The sequence below is a fragment of the Budorcas taxicolor genome, chromosome 8 (genome assembly GCF_023091745.1).
Source record: "Budorcas taxicolor isolate Tak-1 chromosome 8, Takin1.1, whole genome shotgun sequence".
NCBI lineage: Eukaryota > Metazoa > Chordata > Mammalia > Artiodactyla > Bovidae > Budorcas > Budorcas taxicolor.
The window spans coordinates 115,239,952-115,260,082 of NC_068917.1; the positions used below are offsets into that span (position 1 = coordinate 115,239,952).

The 20,131-nt window shown below is 53.3% G+C and overlaps 1 protein-coding gene across 1 annotated transcript in view; it reads left to right on the forward strand.

The window, feature by feature from the left end:
• The first annotated feature begins 3,072 nt into the window (after nucleotides 1–3,072).
• Nucleotides 3,073–20,131, forward strand: part of MYT1L (myelin transcription factor 1 like) — a 128,649-nt gene continuing 111,590 nt past the window's right edge. The window contains exons 1-3 of the mRNA XM_052644495.1: nucleotides 3,073–3,127; nucleotides 3,310–3,343; nucleotides 3,534–3,596. Coding sequence (XP_052500455.1) covers nucleotides 3,073–3,127; nucleotides 3,310–3,343; nucleotides 3,534–3,596 — 152 coding nt within the window. The remainder of the gene's footprint in view (nucleotides 3,128–3,309; nucleotides 3,344–3,533; nucleotides 3,597–20,131) is intronic.

Sequence of the window (20,131 nt, forward strand, 5' to 3'; positions counted from 1 at the left end):
CCTGGAGAAGGGAATGGCTACCCACCCCAGTACTCTTGCCTGGAGAATCCCATGCACAGAGGGGCCTGGGGGTACACAGTCTGTGGGGTCACAAGGAGTCAGACGTGACTGAGCGACTAACACTTTCGCAGTTAATGTACAATGTTGAGCTGGGAGTGTACAGGAGAGTGGCTCAGCTACGCGTAAATCTGCGCGCGTTCTTTTCCAGATGCTGTTCCCTCATGTGGGATTCAGTCCCCTGTGCTATATAGTAGGCCCTTGTGGGTTATCCACTTTATATATACTCATGTGTGTATGTTTATCCCAGTATTCACGGAGGCTTATTTCTCAGAGAGCAGAACACACCACAGAGCCGGGAGCTCAAACAGGGCTGGCCCTGGAATAAGCAGAGCGGTCCACAGAGGGACCAGCTGGGATGGAACCTGCCCACCAAAAGAGGCGCGTGTAGTGGGGGGCTGGTATTCATTAATTGAGGGGTTAGTTGCAGGATTAACTATCCACCTAGAAGAAAATAAGTTTGTCCCCAATATATACGAAAAAGAATGAAACCCTAAATGTAAAATATAGAACAGTTCTTAGGCAACTAGCAAGTGAGCCAAGGCTTTCGACTCCATGCTCACAGAGTGATGGCCTCCATGCCCTGTGGTGACAACTCCCCCCCTCTCCCCCGCCCGCCCCAGGTGATAGCCCAGGCTTATTTCAGGTGCAGCAGGAGCATACATGACAAGGGGGAGTCTCCCCCTCCATGGCGTGACCGGCCATGCCCCTCTGAAGCTCTGTGAGGTCCGCACCCCCAGTAACCCAGAGTGCCCAGGTCCCCTGAACTGCCCAGAGCCTTTGCACATCCTGTTCCCTCACCTAAAATATCTGCCCCAGCCCCCTTTTTTTTTTAACTTGAAACCTGAAGTTTTCCCTTAAAGCTCAGCACACATTTCAAACACTAAATGAGCTTGTGCTTTTTATTATATGTATTTTTACTACTCTGCACACAGAGTGATGAGTAGGTATTTGTTGATATGAAGGCTCAGGCCAGAGATGGCCCTGTTCTCCCGGGATTCTCTGCAGAGTCTTGGCTTGCTGTAGCCTTGCTCCAACAGCAGGTCCAGCGGGTCTTTCTGTAACGTCAGCTAGCAGAGTCACAGGAGTCTGACTAGTCTTCTCCCGATTCTGACGCTTCTTGTCATAAATTGTGGAGGTGAATTCTGCATCCGTGGTGTCTCCTTTTTATTTTAATTTTTTTAAAATTCTGTTGGCGTACACCTGAGTTACTTGTATTAATTTCCTATATTAATTCCTGTATTAATTTCTGTTGGTGGTGGTTTAGTCACTAAGTCATGTCCGACTCTTGTAAACCCGTGGACTGCAGCCCTCCAGGCTCCTCTGTCCACGGGACTCTCCAGGCAAGGATACTGGAGTGGGTTGCCATTTCCTCCTCCAGGGGATCTTCCCCACCCGGGAATCAAACCTGGTTCTCCTGCATTGCAGGCATATTCTTTACCTACAGAGCTATGAGGGAAGCCCAATTAATTTCTGCTGTACAGCCAAATGACTCGGTTATAGACACAGATAAATAGATAACAGATTATTATTCATATTGCTTCCCATTATGGTTTATCACAGGATATTGAAGTCTCCTGTGCTATCCAGTAGGACCTTGTTGTCTGTCTGTGCCGAACATTAGTGGAACAGTTTGCATCTACTAATCCCAAACTCCCATCCTCCCCCCCAACCCCTGCACACAGGAGATTTTGTCACGTCTCTTCCACCTAGACGGAGAAGGCAAAGGCACCCCACTCCAGTACTCTTGCCTGGAAAATCCCATGGACGGAGAAGCCTGGTGGGCTGCAGTCCATGGGGTCGCTAAGAGTCAGACACGACTGAGTGACTTCACTTTCACTTTTCACTTTCATGTATTGGAGAAGGAAATGGCAGCCCACTCCAGTGTTCTTGCCTGGAGAATCCCAGGGACGGGGGAGCCTGGTGGGCTGCAGTCCATGGGGTTGGGAAGAGTCGGACACGACTGAAGTGACTTAGCAGCAGCAGCAGCTCCCACCCAGAACACAGTTCTGACCACGCTGGTACATGTGTGTGCCCAGTCACTTTGGTCGTGTCCAACTCTTTGCGACTCCGTGGACTGTAGCCCGCCAGACTCCTCTGTCTATGGGATTTTCCAGGCAAGGATACTGGAGTGGGTTGCCATTCCCTTCTCCAGAGGATCTTCCCGACCCAGAGATTTGAAGCCCCGTCTCCTGCTGGACAGGGTGGCAGAGGCGCAGGCCAGAGTGGGGTCTGGCGAGGGGCTGCCGTCGTCCCTGCTCTTGCCTTGTTGGCCCTTCTGAGGTGCTGCGTGGCGTTCTGCAACGAGCAGTTTCTCTGTGTTTAAGTGACTTGCATTCACCCGTCCAGCAGTGTGTTCTTGACCCAAGGAGGAAGTGTAGACAGTGGCGGTTTTGGGAGCCCTGCACCAACACTGCCACACGGATGATCTTGGGCAAGTCCCGGGTAAAAGGAGCAGAATATAGATGCCACCCTTACAGAATTGTGTGAGGATTGTGCAAGGTAGCAGACGGAGACACCCTGTGACCTCCAAGTGTAAGTCCTGCCATGACCACCAGGAGGGGCCACGACCCTGGAAAGCGCCCTGATGGTTCAGACCAAGGTGGCTGCAGCCGCCCGCAGGGCTAGACCACAGAGAGAGCAGCCGCCAGGAGGGAGCATGTCCTCCTGACACCCCCACTTCCCACGTACGTCCCTGACCAGGTTACACACTTCAGCTACAAGGAGAAGGCGGACACTACGTGTGAACGTTTTTCCTTCCTGCAAACTTCACCGCTGTCTATTGTATTTTCCATACGAGTACAACTCGGGTTGACTGACCCCCACGTGTCCTCATTACAGTCTTCCCCTGCAGGGCCCCTGCAGGGCCCCTGCAGGACCAAGGTCTTGCGTGTAATTTTTAAACATCGCGGGTAGACTGCCTGGCCCTTCCCCAGCGGCCGACCCCCCTTCACAGAGGGACATTGTCCCTAAGACCCCAGCAGGGAGCTCGCTGACCGCCTTCTCTCCCTGCAGATGGAGGTGGACGCCGAGGAGAAGCGGCATCGCACGCGGTCCAAAGGGGTCCGAGGTACGCCCGTGCCTCCCAGCCCCCAGGGCCCTGCTGGGGTCACCTCCGTCCTGCAGAAGCCCTCGGGCTGGGCCTCCGGGTGGTTGTCTGTGGCCGGGGCGGCGCGGGGCCGGGGGGCGCGGCGGCGGAGGGGGAATCTAGCGATGGAAGAGAAATGAGCGTCTCTTTCCCTCTCTCGGCAGTTCCCGTGGAGCCGGCCATCCAGGAGCTGTTCAGGTCAGTGGTCCGCACGTGTGCCCAGCGGGGGTTCAGAGAACGCACCCCTTGACTGAGAGCGGGCTTCCGCGCCCCCCGGGCCCGGGGCCCGCCCCCGCGCCCCAGCGGCCGGCCTTCCCTGCGAGTCCGCGCCCCCGCCCCCGGCCCGCCGTCCAGGGGCACCTGAGTGACCCGTCCCTTCCTCTTGCAGCTGTCCCACCCCCGGCTGTGACGGCAGCGGCCACGTCAGCGGAAAGTACGCGCGACACAGGAGGTAAGGCCGCGGGCTCCGCGCGCGCCGGGCCCGGGGCTCTGGGAGCCGCTGGACGGCCGCCTGGGGCAGCGTTTGCCCGCGCGGGGGACAGGCGGGGTCGGCGCGGCGCCTGCCCCTGGTTCGCGGGGGGCCGGGGGTCTTGTCCCGCGTTCTCCTTCCGTAGCTCAGGATGGTGAGCCTCGGGTGGTGGAGTGAAGGGCGGCCTTCCTGGTCTTTCGGCGGCAGCTCGACCGTCCGGGGGGAGGAAGGCCAGGCCCCAGGCGGCCGCGGGGGACGGTCTGGGCTGGAAGGGCCAGGCCGGGCCAAGCTCCAGGGGCTCATGGGCTCTAGGGCTCAGGTGATGTTGCTCGTTAGCCCAGATTTCAGAGACACCGGGAGCACGGGGCGGGGAGGGGCTTGTGGCGGCGAGGCTTCAGCCGAGGCTGCAGGGCAGGGGCAGGTCGCCGGAAGGTTCTCGTCTGGTGGGCCCCGCGCCCTGTGGTAGGAGGCAGCTTCCCCTTTCTGCGGAAGGTCGCCGCCCTGGTGCGTCAGAAGCGTGCACGGCCAGGGCTCACCTGTGGCCGACTCCCGGTGCCCGGGCTGCGAGCCTGTCACCCGGCCGAGCAGCCTCCAGGGGCGCGCCCGGGTTCGCGGGCCCAGGTGCTGCGGCAGGTGCTCCAGCCCCAGGCGACCGTCCTCGCGGCCTCGCCCACTATTTCCTTTTCAGCTGAGCGCTAATTTACCGGTGAAATCAAGCAATTATGATGATTGTCCTTCAGCAAAATCAAGGGAAAATTACAAATTACTCCAGAATCCCCCGTGCTAGCGTTTAGGGAGGCAGGGAATTTTAATGGGCACCCACAATGAAACGGTTTCAGACTGGAGGAACAGCTAGCCATGCTTAAGAGAATTGTGTGACTTAAATTATTATATTTAATGTATATTATTATCTTACTGTGCAAAATTATCAAATTATCTGATTTAAATACATGGCTTATTTCAAGTATTTGCTATTTGATGAAGGAGTATCTTCTTTTTTAAAAATCCTGTTTTTAAAACCTGACCGGTTTATGTTTACGATAGAGAAAAAGAAGTTAGCCAACTATGAATGAATTTTTCCCCCTAATCATCTCCTGTGTGCATGCCTGCTAAGTCACTTCAGGTGTGTCCTACTCTTTGCAACCCTACGGACCATAGCCCACCAGGATCCTCTGTCCATGGGATTCTCCAGGCAACAATACTGGAGTCAGTTGCCATGTTCTCCATGGGAACTTCCCGACCCAGGGATTGAACCGGGGTCTCCGACCTCTCCTGTATTGGCAGGCGAGTTCTTTACCAGTAGCTCCGCCTGGGAAGCCCAATCATCTCATGATTAATCAATAGTTAAACTTGATTATATTGCTGCTAGAAGGAATGATTAAATTTGGCTAAAAAGTTTTAATTAGATGTCAGCTAGTTTTAATTAGGTGTCATAACCACACTTTTGCAGGAATACTCATGAATCTCCCAAAGAATTGACTCAAGCCTTTGCATTTCTACCCACAGTGCTCCCGTGATCCTGGACCCCATGATGGGTCCTGTGGGAGGCGGGCTGTGGGTACCTCCTCCCCGGGGTCCTCTTCCTGTACAGAAGATGGTGCTTAGGCTGAGGCTGGGCCAGCTGAAGGCAGCCAGGCTCCACCCTCCTCTGAGACTCGACGCTGATGAGAGCACAGAATGCCCTCAGTTGTGCAGGAGCGAAGTAGATGAAATTTTAGAGAATATTCACAGAAGCAGCCAAAAGCAGGAAATTTTTAAAACAATAATAATTTTAATTTTTAAATTTAAAATGGCGCTATTTTTACCATGAATCCTAATGTATGCAATTACTGGAATTTCCACTGTTTTACTAGTGAAAGGGGTTAGTGAATCAGGAGGCGTATTGGGGGCCCCAGGACACAGACTCTCGGCTCAGTCTCCTCTTTGCCACTAGTGACCCGGGGGCTTTGGGTGAATTGTTTACCTTTCGTATGTCGTTAGTCACTCGGTCGCGTCCCACTGTTTGTGACCCCGTGGACTGTAGCCCACCAGGCTCCTCTGTCTGTAGGATTTTCCAGGCAAGAATCCTGGAGTGGGTTGCCATCTCCTCTTCTGAGGGATCTTCCCCACCCAGGGACCAGGGATCAGATGCTCATCTCTTGTATCTCCTGCATCGGCAGGCAGATTCTTGACCATTAGCGCCACCTGCACTGGCTTCAATTTCTTCGGTTTTAAAACAAGAAAGTCGCAGACTTTGTTGCGTGCCTGCTAAGTCACTCAGTAGTATCCAACCCTCTGCGACGCCGTGGACTGTAGCCCAGGAGGCCCCTCTGTCCATGGGATTCTGCAGGCAAGGAAGCTGGAGTGGGTTGCCATTTCCTCCTCCAGGGGATCTTCCCAACCCAGGAATCAAACCCAAGTCTCTGACATCTACTTTCATTGGCAGGAATGTTCTTTACCACTGAGGCCACCTGGGAAGCCCACAGACTGTGTTCTGTGAAGCTCATTGCCATTCAGAATGCCGTGTCAGAGATATGACTCCTCTCCCAGGAATCTCACTGAGGTGTAAGGCTTTCTAAGTTCTGTTTTTCAATGGCTATATATTATCAGAAATTTTTAACTAAGAGGTGACATTTGAATTTCTCAGACTGCAAAGGTGGTCCTTGTAGTAGGTAAGATTCTTGTACACATCAACATCTTTTGACTGTAGCTATTTCAGATTTGTGAGATTTCAATTATATCTGGCTTTGTTTCTTTCATTTTGAAAAGATAGTTTCTGCACTCTGACAGCTGCTCGTGCACGTGAATGCCTGCACCGCCCCTAACACAGGTGTCACCTTGCCCCCTGCTGAGGCTCAATGCACCTGAGACATCTTCAGATAGGACCAGCAGTTTGGGTCTTGATGAAATTGCCCATCATTGCAGGTTTTTACTTGGAGGAGGACATGGCAACTCTCTCCAGTGTTCTTGCCTGGAGACTCCCATGGACAGAGGAGCCTGGCGGGCTGCAGTCCACGGGGTCGCAAGGAGCTGGACATGACTGAATGGCCAACACTTGGGTTTTTACTGACGCACTTTTCAATGGATGTGCTCCTGTTAAGGCCACAATTTCATTTTACTCACTCATCATGTCAGTTTGTAGCTGAGTGTAAAGACATTCTTTTAGTATATTGATATCTAGCTATTTGAACATGCGAAAATGAATTTGAGGCAAGTGAAGGGAATTAACAATGTAAAAAATAAAATTTTTTGGAAATTTGATTTCTAGTAGTAAAATGAAGTCTACCAGGTAATCTTTATTTTAGCATAATTCCTAAGAGAATCAAATACTGGTCAGAGTTTCAGTGTGCCGTTTCACTGCTTTGGAGGGCCTGCATGGCAGTGGTGGTGGCCCTGGACAGTGGTCATGTCCCCGGGTGGTGGCTGTGTCCCTGGGAGGTGGCCGTGGCCCTGGGCGGAGGCCGTGGCCCTGGGTGGTGGCTGTGTCCCCGGGCGGTGTCTGTGTCCCCGGGCAGTGTCTGTGTCCCTGGGCAGAGGCCGTGGCCCTGGGGCGTGGTCTTGCCACTGAAGTGGGGATTTGGTTTCCTGTGGATGCTGAGATGGGTGACGTTTTCCCTTGGTAAGGAAGGCAGAGCTGTGGGTTCATAAGAAACCGGAAAGAGAGGGCAGAGGAGGACCAACCACTGGGTGATACTTGTGAAGTTCATCAATAGTCTGAATTCCCAAGGAATTCATGATTTACAGTTCTGGTTAAAAACGAAGGGGTGGGAGTTAAACTTCTAACACTATTACTTTATTTTATTGGATGTTCTGCCTTATCCAAAAGCCATGTCCTTGAACTACAGATAATCGACTCAGGGTATCTGTTTCTGTTCATCATTCACAGTTTGAGCTGCCTGATAAGCATACACACAACTGCGCAAAGGGTGAATCAGAGAGAGAAACTGGGGGAAACATAAGGGAAATGAAGACACGGTTTTACCAGAAACTCCGGCAACATCAGGGGGCTGGACGTAGTATCCCACGTGGTGCCGAGTCGCCAGGCAGTTGGGGTGAAAGAGAGGAAGAGCAGTGACCGAGCCTCTGCGTCTGACGCAGGCACCACACCCGTCCCTCCTCCCGGCCACCCTCCTGGGCCTGAGGCCCATCTATCTCTGGATCCCTGCACACTGACCACAAGGGTCCCAGCTCAGTCAGCACTTCTATGCCCTGATGCATGTGGGCAGCGTCCCTGGTGGCTCAGGCAGTAGAGAATCGGCCTGCGACGCAGGAGACCAGGCTCCATCCCTGGGTTGGGAAGATCCCTGGGAGAAGGAAATGGCCACCCACTGCAGTATTCTTGCCTGGAGAATCCCATGGAGGGAGGAGCCTGGTGGGTGACAGGGGTTGTAAAGAGTCAGACACGACTGAGTGACTAACACTTTCACACCCACATGATCAGGGACAAAGCCACCAGCCTTTATCTTCCAAAGCATTGTCAGTATCCAGACACACGGCCGATTCTCTAGGCTCTGTGTTGTTAGCACATAGTTCTGACGGGATCATCGTGGAGTCTGCGGTCAAGGCCAGCAGTAATCTCTTTCTTGAACCAGAATGCGGTGTCAGTCTCCGCCCACAGCAAATCCCACCTCTTCCTTTCCACTCACGTCTCACATCTCTCGCACACCTGACTCTGCACACTCCACGGCCCTGAGGACACACGGCTCTTCCAGAATGGTATTGACGTGAGAGATGCCGAAGCTAGCATCTCAAACGTGGGGGCCAGTCCCAGAGCTGTCTTTGCAGGTGCAAAACTAACCCTCCACCATCTAAGTGAGTTCCCAGAGTCTGGTTCTTAGACACCCACGTTCAGGCAGAGGCGCATTCTGGATCCCTGCTCTCCTCCTGGGGCCACCTCGTTCCTGCTGTGCAGGCAGACAGGTGACCTGTAAGCGTCTAAAACAGCCGTGGGTGAAAAGAGCATTTCCAGGCCTACAGCCTGGGTGGCAGGAAGGAAATGAAAGACATGGAGGAAGAGTCGGTGACCCTGGAGTTGAGGAAGTCGCTGGGCTCTGGGTTGGTTGGCTGGAAGACCGCCTGTAGGCGAGGGGTAAAGGACACAGGGCCAGCCCAAGACTGGGGCCCTGAGCCAGCAAGGACAGGCCAAGTGCAGGGGGAGCTGCCCAGTGCAAGACCGCGGCTGACCGCACGCCTTGGGGACTGGGGTCTCTGCCTGTCCTGGGTTGTGTGTGTGCTCCGTTGCACCCCATTCTTTTGCAACCCTGTGGACTGCAGCCCGCCAGGCTCCCCTGTCCACAGGATGGATGCTCCAGGCAAGAGTACTGAAGCGGGTTGCCATTTCCTACTCCAGGGGATCTTCCAAACCCAGGGATCAAACCCGCGTCTCTTGTGTCTCCTGCACTGGCAGGCAGATTCTCGATCAGTAGCACCACCTGGGAAGCCTGAAGATGGGCATCTTACGGACAGAGACATGGAGTCAAGAGGCCCCAGTTCACTCCATCTGTGATTGCTTTCGTTTGGTTCAAGTACCTGAAAAAGAGATTGTTTAATAAACCAGAGAATTGCATGACCTTATTACAAGGATAGCCAGAATGTAGGACGTGAAAACTTTCCTGCCAAAATTCACTCTTGAAAATTTGACCGAGATTGAATATGCTAATGCCTTATAATCACAATTTTCTGTCCCCAAGTTGATATAAAATATTGTGTTAAAGATACAGTGTAACTTGATGTTACAAAGGGGTGAATAAATAGATACTAAATTCGTTGTCAAAATCAGGGCTCGTTTATTGTTCCACTGCTACTCCTGTATGTATCTGTTAGTCGCTCAGACTAAAGCCCGCCAGGCTCCTCTGTCCTGGGAATTCTCTAGGCAAGAACACTGGCGTGGGTTGCTGTGCCTTCCTCCAGGGAATCTTCCCGACCCAGAGACTGACTCCAAGTCTCCTGCATTGCAGGCAGATTCTTTACCATCTGAGGCACCAGAGAAGCCTTATTGTTCTAAAGTCTTTATAAAATTTCCTAGTAAAAATTAGAGATGGGAACAATATTTATTAGTATCTATCACAGATCGGGATTTCCCTGGTGATCTGGTGGTTAAGAGGCCACCTTCCGGTGCAGGGGCCGAGGGTTCAGTCCCTCCTCGGGTAACCAAGACCCCATGTGCCTCTCAACCGAAAAACCAGAGCATGAAACAGCAACAATATCGTGATAAATTCAATAAAGACTTTAAAAATGTTCCACAGCCAAAAGAAATCTGAAAAAAATCTATCACGGATTAATAAATATTAAGCAATGTAGAGGAATTTGACATTTTAGCTCTCCTTTTAGCAGTCAGATGCATGCTGGACCATTGAAACTACCTGGCTTTACTTACTTCTTTCTGAACAGCGATTTTTATATAAGTCTCCAACGAAGGAGAATGTGTGTGGGGGGTGGGGGAATCCCTAATGTGGGTTTATTCTTCACATCATCTGGTTTGTGAACCCTCTGAATTTACTTCTGACATTTAACGGATTTTATTCACATTTGCCCTTCACAGCTGTTTTGTTCAGGTTATTGTTTGTTGAGCAAAGGGTTCTGGTGAGATAGTTGACCTGAAATCTAGCTGCAGAGTCTTGCAAAAGCCAGTTGATGGCCTTGGTATTATATTTAAATCCTTCCCAATTTAGAAAATTCAGAATGAAATCAATTTATCCTAAAATTAAAAGCTCCAAACGGTAGATTTCTTTCCTATTAGAAAATTATTGGATTCTCTCTGGCTCGGGCTGCGTGCTCCTCCTCCGGATTTTTCCACCTCATCGACCTTCGCGCCCACCAGTGTGGCTGCCGTGGAGGCAGCCACGGGTAAATAATCGCCTGTCTTCACGGGAGCCTGTTCTGGAGCTGGAGCTGAGGGCTCCTTCCTGATGCACGCACGCCTCATTTGGAGGCTGCCGGCAGCCTGGGGGCTGTATTATTCATGCCTTGACAGAGAGCTCTCACTAAAAGCCTTGGAACGGAGCCAGGCACCAGGAGAGACAGCGGTGGAACTGAGAGGAGCCTGGATAATCAGAAAGAAAGAAAGAGGCAGAGGAAGAGAGAAAAATAGGGATCCTGCACTTCCCATCCACTGGTTTCACAGGGATAGAATTTGCATTTGCATTAAAATAAAAAAACCCTAAAAATAATTGCATTTTTTTCTAACCACGCTTGAAAGTTTAACACAATTTTCCACATTTAATTGCAAAGCTGATTTTAATTAGTAGGGCCCCGCATGTGAAAAATGAAGATCCGCTTGGGTGCATGGCAACACTGCAGTGTCTGTTTATGCTCTAATTAATGTAGGACTGCCGTGCAGCAGGGCGCACGCCTGGGTGTGGGTGAAGAATTCTGTGCGCGCAGCCACCCCGCCAGGAGCCAGGGCGCCCACAGCCCCTTCATTCTTTATAAGACATCGCTGGGCACTGCCCATCCCTGAGCTTTACAACGTGCTTGTCCTTCCTACTAATATTATAAGTCAGAAGCTAGGGCTCACCTATTTTACCATTTGATAGCTTGCATGCATGGTTGCAGAGAAGCTAAAAGGTGGAGTTCTAGGGACTGGTCTGTATGAAGTGAGGATTCAGAGCAAGTGGGTTTCCCAGACTCACCGTTGATCGACGCCTTATGATGAACTGTCTGTGTGCAAACACACACTTCAGGACTGTGATGGCAGTTCACCTTTACACACAGTAAATCCTCTATTTAAAAAAAAAAAAAAGCTTCCTGGCCATCACCCCAAGAAAACAAAGTGTGTGCTGCTCATCTCCAGCAGGTCTGCCCGAGTGGACACTTTGCTGGCCCTGGCCACGTTTGTTACATATTTCAGAAGACAGTGTGACTGATTCGGTGTGTTTAAAACTGTCAATAAAACAGGTAATGCATTTCAGGGCAGATGTTTGACACTGGATAAAATTAAATATACTTTTAAAATAATTCTGCATTCAAAGAGAAGGAATATAGGTATTTTCAGGCAAGGACTTGGAGAATCTCTCATATTTACAATCTGTATTGGTTAAGATGAAACAAAGGAATTATCATCTAGGCCTGATTTCTTGACTGATGATTGCAAACGTGTAACTACGGCTTTGAAGCCGCTCAGCACATACAGCAGACGTGGGTGTGTGGTGCGGCTCTGGTCAGGGATGACGGCTCCTTCCACCGTCTGTGGTGGGTACTCGGCCGCTACGTTTCAGAGCTGGTGTGTGGACGGGGTCTTGGCTGAGGCTGGGGCTGGAAGCCGCAGACCCTGCCGCGGGATCACGAGCCAGGAGCCCTGCGTCCCTGCCGACAGCTGGGTCCGCGGCCCCAAGCTGGTCTCCAGAAACTCTCTAGCGTTTGTTTTTAACTTTTCCAAGTTATAGATCAGGTGGGATAAGCATCTTTGCAGATAGTTTTGTGGCTGCTGGCCCCTTCCTCGGGGTAGACTGTCACAAGGAGGAGCGGAGCTTGAAGGACATGAGGATAGGACTGGTTTCAGGAGTTTGTTTCTGGCAAGACGGGGCCGTCTGTGTTTCCAGGAGCGGGGAGGAGGTGTCTTTGTGGCCTTCAGCAAATAATATGAGAGAATTGTTTTTAAAGCACTTCCTTCTTATTCAGAAATAAGTTTGTTTTTTTTTTTTTTTGTAAAAGGAAAAGTTTTTAGAAGATTGGTAATTTTTTAAACAATGCTATTGCTAGAAAATTCTGGGGAAAGGCATGTTTTGAAAGGTAAGCCATGCCTTCCTCCTCTTAAATGATCTCGCTCTTGTGAGCGGACTCCAGCATCCTCCCACCCCCGAGACTGAGCCTTGGCTGAGACCCTTCGGAGCTCAGTGAGGAGCAGGTTCCGGGCGATGCTCAGGGCCAGGCGGAAGGTGAGAGGCTCTGTCCTCTGTCACGGCCACCTGCCCCCACCCCCCATCTCACATTCCAAGCCTGGGGGCAGAGGCCTCACCAGACCCACAGCCAAGGGTGTCAGGGAGGGTCAGAGCCCCTGAGGGGGACACTGCACCTGAACGTCTAGACAAGTGTCTTTAGATTTCAAATGATAAAAATGCAGGCCTGCAAGGACAGCAGGGGTGGGCATCGGGGCCCAGCAGCTTCACTGCCCGGGGCTCCTCCAGCCCAGGTGGGGCTCCAGGTGCGTCCGAGTCTCTCTGACCCCCCCCAGCCGCGGGAATGAGTAGCCCCACCCAACCGCAGGGGTGCTGGGAGCTGGGAGCAGCGAGCAGACACTTCTGCGGCCACACAGAGGCCCTGGGGCCACCCGACGGCTGCATCTCAGACGGCCCTGCCCTTGGTGACCATCCCTAAGGCCACACGCCGATGACACAAGGCAAATGGATGCTTACCAGTCACTGCACAGCACGGAGGTGGGGCCATGGAGAAGACGCCCAGGACCAGGAATGAGCAAGCAAGCGCTCAGGCTGGATTTCGGTCTGGTGGGGAGACTCACCCTGTTGCTGATTTCAGAAATGACCACTTAGTTAAGCAATTGCACAGAGGTAGGTGTGCAGGGGTCACCTCGTGGCCAGGTAGAATACGACACTCCAGGCCACATCGAAGATGCTCTGTTGGTCTAATTACTGAGTGTTCACGGCACACACCGTCATCCAGCAGAAGGGATATTTCGAGACAAAGGGACACCCGCCCTTTGACGTAAGGTGTGTGACTCGTGACAGCGATACACACGTACGTCCAGACGTGCAGGGTGCAGCGGAGGATGTGCCCAGAGAGGCAGGAGGAGGGGTCCTGGGAGAACCCTGGACACACGGACACTCACGAGAGCCCGCAGCGTGGGGGCCCCAAAGCGCTGAGCAGGGGACAGGGCCGGAGACAAGTGTCTCCCTTCCTTCCTGCCACTTACAGATGCCACAGGCACAAGACACTGTGAGGGTCCTTCTCGAGCAAACTGAAGCCAAGGCCCCCTCAGCCACGCGTCTCTCAGCCTGGAGACCGTGGCGACTCACAGGGAACCCACGCGTGGAACCGCTGCAAGCTCCCAATGTGCCCGAGGTCGAACGCATCATGGTGTCTCTTTCCGATTTCTGAAGACATGATGAACCAGTGGTGCGGCGGGATTCCTACGGAGCAGAAGGCAGGGGACAAGCCCCTCCGGGTGGACGGTCCCGCGGGGACCCTGAAGCAGTGCCGCGCCCTCGAGGCAGGCAGAGTCGGCTGGCGGACCCCGGGTCCCACGGCCCAGCCCCACGTGCAAACCGAGGGAAGCCCAGCCACTCTGTACGGCTTGTCCTCAGGGCCGACTCCACCCACTGCGGGAGTAGGACCCTCAGCAGGGGCACGGCCTGCGGCACCTGGTGGGATTCCTCATCATCCCTGCGTCCCTTTAGGGAAACCAAACCCCCCTGGGCCATGGGCCTTCAGGAGGCACCCTCTTGGAGGTGGCATGCCTGCTGAGCTGGGCCTGAGCCCGAACTCGGGGGACCCACCCCCCAGCAAGGCTGGGCCCCTGTCACTGTCCTACTCCTGAGACAAGCAGGGGGAGGCTGGGGCTGGGGCCGGCCGCCTCTTCCCTCTCGGGACCAGCCTTCGGGTCCGAGTCCTTGGCCCCAGGGGGAGGAGGGGGCGCGGGGTGGCCGGGGCAGGTGGTCCCCCCACAGGAGCTACCCTGGTCGGCTCCAGGCCACCCTGCAGGGCATGGAGGGACCTGTCCTGGAGGGACCTGTCCTGAAGGGACCTGCCTCTGGCCTTTGGTTTCCCGCCTGTGGTTGCTGCTTTTCCATAGGACAGACACGTGACACCTTTGAGCCGTTGTCCTTCAAATGCTGAGAAGCTGACACCCACAAAGGGGTCCACGCTCTCTACACCAGTCCTTATTCTTTTCTTTCCAGTATCTGATGGCTTTTGATTGATGAGAATCACCTATTTTTTAAAAATTGCGAGGAACCGGATGGCAGTAGGCACCGTGAAAGGAAGCAGCACAGAATTCTAGAATGAGGAGCCTTAGCAGTAAGGCCGACACCCCCAAGACCCGTCCCCACAGAAGCCTGCCACGGATGGCGGCGCCCCAGGGAGCAAAGGCCGCACGACTCGGGTTCCAGAAAACACCCTTAGAGATCCCGGGGGATGGACTGCCTCTCCCCGCTTCAGACGAGGAGCTGAGACCCCCCCTCCAAGGCCGCACAGTTAGCAGGAGGCTTCACGTCCAGCTCTTCGGTCCACACCTGCGTCGAGGCCTTCCACATCCGCGGGACTAAGACGCGTCTTCCTGCTTGACGCTGGGGAGGTGGGTGCTCGCTGAGGAAACTGAGAGAAGAGAAGCAAAGTCCTCGTCCGCGTGGTGTCAGTGAACACGGAGACGGACACACAGACAGCGTCTCTGCACCCGTCGGCCGCTGAGGGGTCTGACTCCCAGGAGGTGCTCCCCGGGGCAGTCGGGCACGGCTGCGTCCCCTCCCAGGGCCCTCGCGGACCTTCCGCAGGACGCAAACGGGGCAGCTCTTACCCCCGAGCAGGGCAGGCCCCTCCACGGGCCCTCAGACCAGCTCGCAGGCCTGCGGGGGGCAAGGCGCGGCGAGGCGGGTTAGCGCCTTCTCGCAGGGACAGGCGAGCCGTGTCCTCCTTGACACCAAAGGAGGTGGTGGGGGCCTCACTGAAGGGTCCAGGGGCTGGGCCGCGCAGCCTCTGAGCAACCAGAGAGGCAAGCGCCCTCGTCTAGAGCCGGCGTCAGGGTCAGGGAGAGGAAGGGACCGCACGCGCGTGCACGCACGCACGCGTGCACACTCAGACCTCCCAGAGAATGGCCTGTGGGACCCCTGCCCACACCACCGGCTTCTGCCACGTCGTCTCTGACAAGAGCGTCACAGCCTCTGTCAGAGCCGGGCTCGGCGTGCCCCCCAAGGGCACCCCTGTCATCCACGTTCAGAACGAGGGTTGTGGAGCTGGGAACAGCGGGGACCCGGTCCTTGAGGTTGGAACCCTGGGCCCAGGGCCAGCCCGGCAGGGTCGCTGGGCCCCGGTCACGTCTGCACGCGGGGCGCGTCTGAGAGCCCGGTGGCAAACACAATCAGGGAATCTGTTCTCACAGTGGGACCTCACGTTTCCAGTGGCTGTTAGAAACGTAGCTGCAGTAAAAATAGCTGAGTCCAGGTGAGCCGCCGTCCAGACCCTGGGTGGGGAGCCATACAGGCACGATCTGGTTATAAGTTGATGTGTGTTGGGGGGGGGGGGGCGGGTGTTAGTCGCTCAGTCGTGTCCAGCTCTTTGTGACCCCGTGGACTGCAGCCCTCCAGGCTCCTCTGTCCATGTGATTCTCCAGGCAAGAATCCTGGAGTGGGTTGCCATGCCCTCCTCCAGGGGATCTTCCTGACCCAGAGATCGAACCCAAGTCTCCTGCAGCGCAGGCAGATTCTCTACCATTTGACCCACCAGGGATGTCCCTACAAGTTGATGCTTCCAACAACAACAACAAAAAGTGCAGACTCAACAGCTTGTAACTACCCATTGCCAAAAGAAAATTAAAGGCAAGGCCGTTTCGTGGAGAAAACATACTGAATCCTCTTGATGATGACCAGATTTTAAGGCTGATTATTTGTAGCCTGAGGCCCATTAAACTACAGTCTAGGCCTGTAGCACCCTGAGCGCGGGCGATCGCATCTGATCACAGGACAGCTCTGAACGTCCATGTGGCGTAGGAGCTTGCATTTCTCTTGCAGGAAATGGTTAGAAAATGCATATTTAAGAAGCTTTGTAATCTCTGTAAGGGATGCATTTTGCCCAGAGTGAGTGCGCGCGCGTATTCTGCACGCCTGTACATACAGTATGCGCAGGTGCGCTCGTGTATCTCTGTCAGGTGTTTAGATGCGACCCCAGGAGTGGTCATATTTCTCTGAGCTAGGGAGGTTCACAGGCATGCCCTCCATCCCAAGCTGAACATGTAAAAGCTCCATCCTTCAATTACCAGAACTTTCAATATTCCACCATTGAATAATTTCTTACCAGCCCTACAAAGACAAAGTACTCTGCCCTGAGCACCTCAAGGAGAACTCCAGCATATATTTAAGGAAGAGTAAGAAATCGTTAGCTTTTCATTTGCATATATTTGCTTGTATATTTGTCCCTGGAGCAAAGACACAACTGGCAAAATCACAAATTCTTATATAGCTTGATTCTTGATTCTTCCTATCAGTCTTTTTCATAAGTGGAGTACAGCTGATTTCCAATGGTCTTTTAATTTCTGCTCTACAGCCGAGTGATTCAGTTACAAGTTTTTTCTTTTTCATATCTCTTTCCACTATAGGTCATTACAAGACATTGGATGTAGTGCCCAGTTCTGCACTGTGGGTGTTTACCTATTTGTGTACAGTACGTGTATATTGGTTATCCGTCTCCGTCGCCTTTCGCTTTGGGTAACCAGAAGTTTGTTTCCTATGCCTGTGAATCTTTCTGTTGTGGAAATAAGTTAATTTGTATGTTTTTTTAGATTCCACATGTAAGTGATACCATATGACATTTGTCTTTCTCTGCCTGACTCACTTTATTTAATATAATAATCTCTAGTTGCATCCAAGTTGCCAAAAATGGCTTTATTTCATTCATTCATCTTTGTGGCTGAGTAATATTCTGTCGTGTATACGCACCACATCTTCTTTGTCCATTCATTTACAGATGCAATGTTCATTTAAGATGGAATATCAAAGACAGTCTCCTGAAGTCTAGACTGACCTGGAGGGACTTTAAGGAGAAAGCAGATTGAGGTGGTCTTGGAGAGCCAGGAAGAGAGGAAGTAGATGAGGACTGAGGGGCGGGGGGAGGACGGAGCTGGGGAGGACGGGGGAGGGGTGGGGAAGATGGAGGGGCAGCTGGGGAGGACGGAGGGAGGGGTGGGGAAGATGGAGGGGCAGCTGGGGAGGACGGAGGGAGGGGTGGGGAAGATGGAGGGGCAGCTGGGGAGGACGGAGGGAGGGGTGGGGAAGATGGAGGGGCAGCTGGGGAGGACGGAGGGAGGGGTGGGGAGGACATGGGCGAGGGCGAGGGCAGGACGAGGGGGGAGGACGGAGGAGCAGCGGGGAGGGCTGCGGAGGAGGGAGGGGCGGGGGTGGTAGGGGCAGGACACAGTGGGGGGGAGGACAAAGGAGCAGCGGGGAGGACGGAGGGGCAGCGGGGAGGGGCTGGGGGGGACGCGGGGCGGGGGGCGGGCGGGGCGGGCGCTGGGCTGCGCTCACACCAAGGCTGCTCCCTTCGCGTCTTTGGGCTTTGGAAGAGCAGAGACACACAGGCTAATCCAGGTGAAAGGAACACGAGGGGGAGCGCACTGTAAGAAGTTCAAGAATTGTTTAAAATATGAGAAACAGTCTCAGCAGCCAGATAACCTCATCTCGTGGAATGGGGTTTGGGAAAAGGGGGCCAAGTCCTGGGCACCTCCACCCACCCTCCCCCATGGGCCAGGGACCCACCAGGCTGCTGCCTTTCCCTGCGGAAGCGTTCCTTTTGAGTCAAAATAAATTACATAGTGATTATGTTTTATTTGAATCTTTAAACTGCCATTCAAGGCAATAAATATTTAATAACAGGCTACATCATTTAAAATTATATCAAAAAGTAAAGCAAATCTCTGCCTTACAGAAACAGATTTTTTTAATTCTCTGAAGCAATAGGGTCAAGTAAACATTCTGAAAAATTATTCACTGAATGTCTTACAATTCCTAGAACATTTGTGTCACATTTAACTTAAAATATATATACTTTTCAAATCAGTCTGGCTCTTGCTTACAATAGTATACAGAGAATAAAAGAAAAAAATTAAGGAAATATGTCAATATAGTCAAAACTGAATTGGTTTTATTAATATATATGTTCTTGGAAAGATATCAAACAGATATCTGGTATGCTAGCCACTTAACTGAATAATTCAGTTAATTAAATTACTTCTGAAGTAGTCTTAAATGCCTTTATATATTCTAAGGACATGTAGGAATAACCCTTTAAAAATTCAGTGGTGAAAAGGAATGTCAGCTGTACATAAGACAACAAGAGGAAGGAGAGAATAGCAAAATGAGAGCCCCTTCCACACAATCAGAAGGGATTTTGTACATTTTTTATATGTATCATTTGCTGCCAAAAGCCTAAAATAGGAATTCCTGTGCCCATCTTACAGATGGAAAACTTGAGGCTGATAGGGATTAAATTAGCTACCCAAAGTTGAATAGCTGTGTAATCTTGAGCAAGTTACTTAAGCACATGTTTTCAGCAGACCCACTTTTCTGTTGACGCAGCTCCGATGCTGCTCACAGACTCTCCACGTGCGTGATGGCCGGACCCTCGCTCTCTGTGTAGACATGGCCCATCCTTCCAGGCCACATCCAAAACCCAGCTCCCAGTACAACACCCGTCCTGGCCTGGTTACTCTTCTCCTGCTCGGGTGGGCTCCCAGAGGCCTCTGAGAGCTGTCCCGAGCTGCAGGTCTCTCCACGGCTACCGCTCCAGCAGACCAGGACTGCTGGGGACCAGCGCAGACCTCCTCGGAGCCCTGGGCACTCGGATGGATCTCTGTCCTCTGCATCTGCTCCTGCTGACCCTCCTCCCCTCCCCTGCCTCACACACCCCTGTTCCCGGATGTCTGTCTACGCTCTTTTCTCCTCTCTCCACCCTCCCAAGGAAGCCAGCTCTATCCCACTGAACAGACCAGACCCCACAAACCAAAGATGCAAGCCAGCCCACCCCTGACCCAAGTCCCCTCCCCCGAGTCCAGCCCCCTCCTGAGTCCAGTCCCCTCCCCCGAGTCCAGTCCCCTCCCCCGAGTCCAGTCCCCTCCTGAGTCCAGCCCCCCCCAAGTCCAGTCCCCCCCCGAGTCCAGCCCCCCCCCGAGTCCAGCCCCCCCCGAATCCAGCCCCCCCGAGTCCAGTCCCCCCCTGAGTGCAGGCCCCCCCTGAGTCCACCCCCTCCTGAGTCCAGCCCCCCCCCGAGTCCAGTCCCCTCCCCCGAGTCCAGTCCCCCCCTGAGTCCAGCCCCTTCTCCACACCGCAGCCTTAGGAAGGGTTTCCAGTGAGCCCACTGCTCTCCTGACCTCGTCCCAGTGCCCCCAGGAAGCCGCTGACCAGCAGTGATGGGCACCTCTGTGTCCAGGGCTGTCTCCGTGCTGCTGAGCAGCCACTCTGCACTGTCTCTCTGACTCTGTGTCTCTCCTGCCCCCTCCGTAGGCGGCCCTCTGTGAAGCTGTCCAACCCCCATCCTCTCCAGGAGGGTAGCTCTCTCTGCTCCTGTCCTGAGAGATGAGGGCCCTCTGCGCCGCCGCTCAAAGCGTCTCCTGCACAAATGAATCATTCAGCCTAGTTATTCAGCACAACCTGTGGGGAGCCCACTTAGCACGTGAAGCCGTCACAGAAGCAGAAACGTCACCACGTGAATGAGGTCTCGCCACACCCCAGTAAGAGAGGCGGGCATGCGTCTCCCTCTTTGGAGACTGGAAAACCAAGACATGGTGAACCGTGCCTGGGCAGGGGGTCAAATACCTTGTGTGAGGTTACTCAGCCTTGAGATTTTCAGCATATATCCCTGAGTATCTGTCCCTCAAAAAC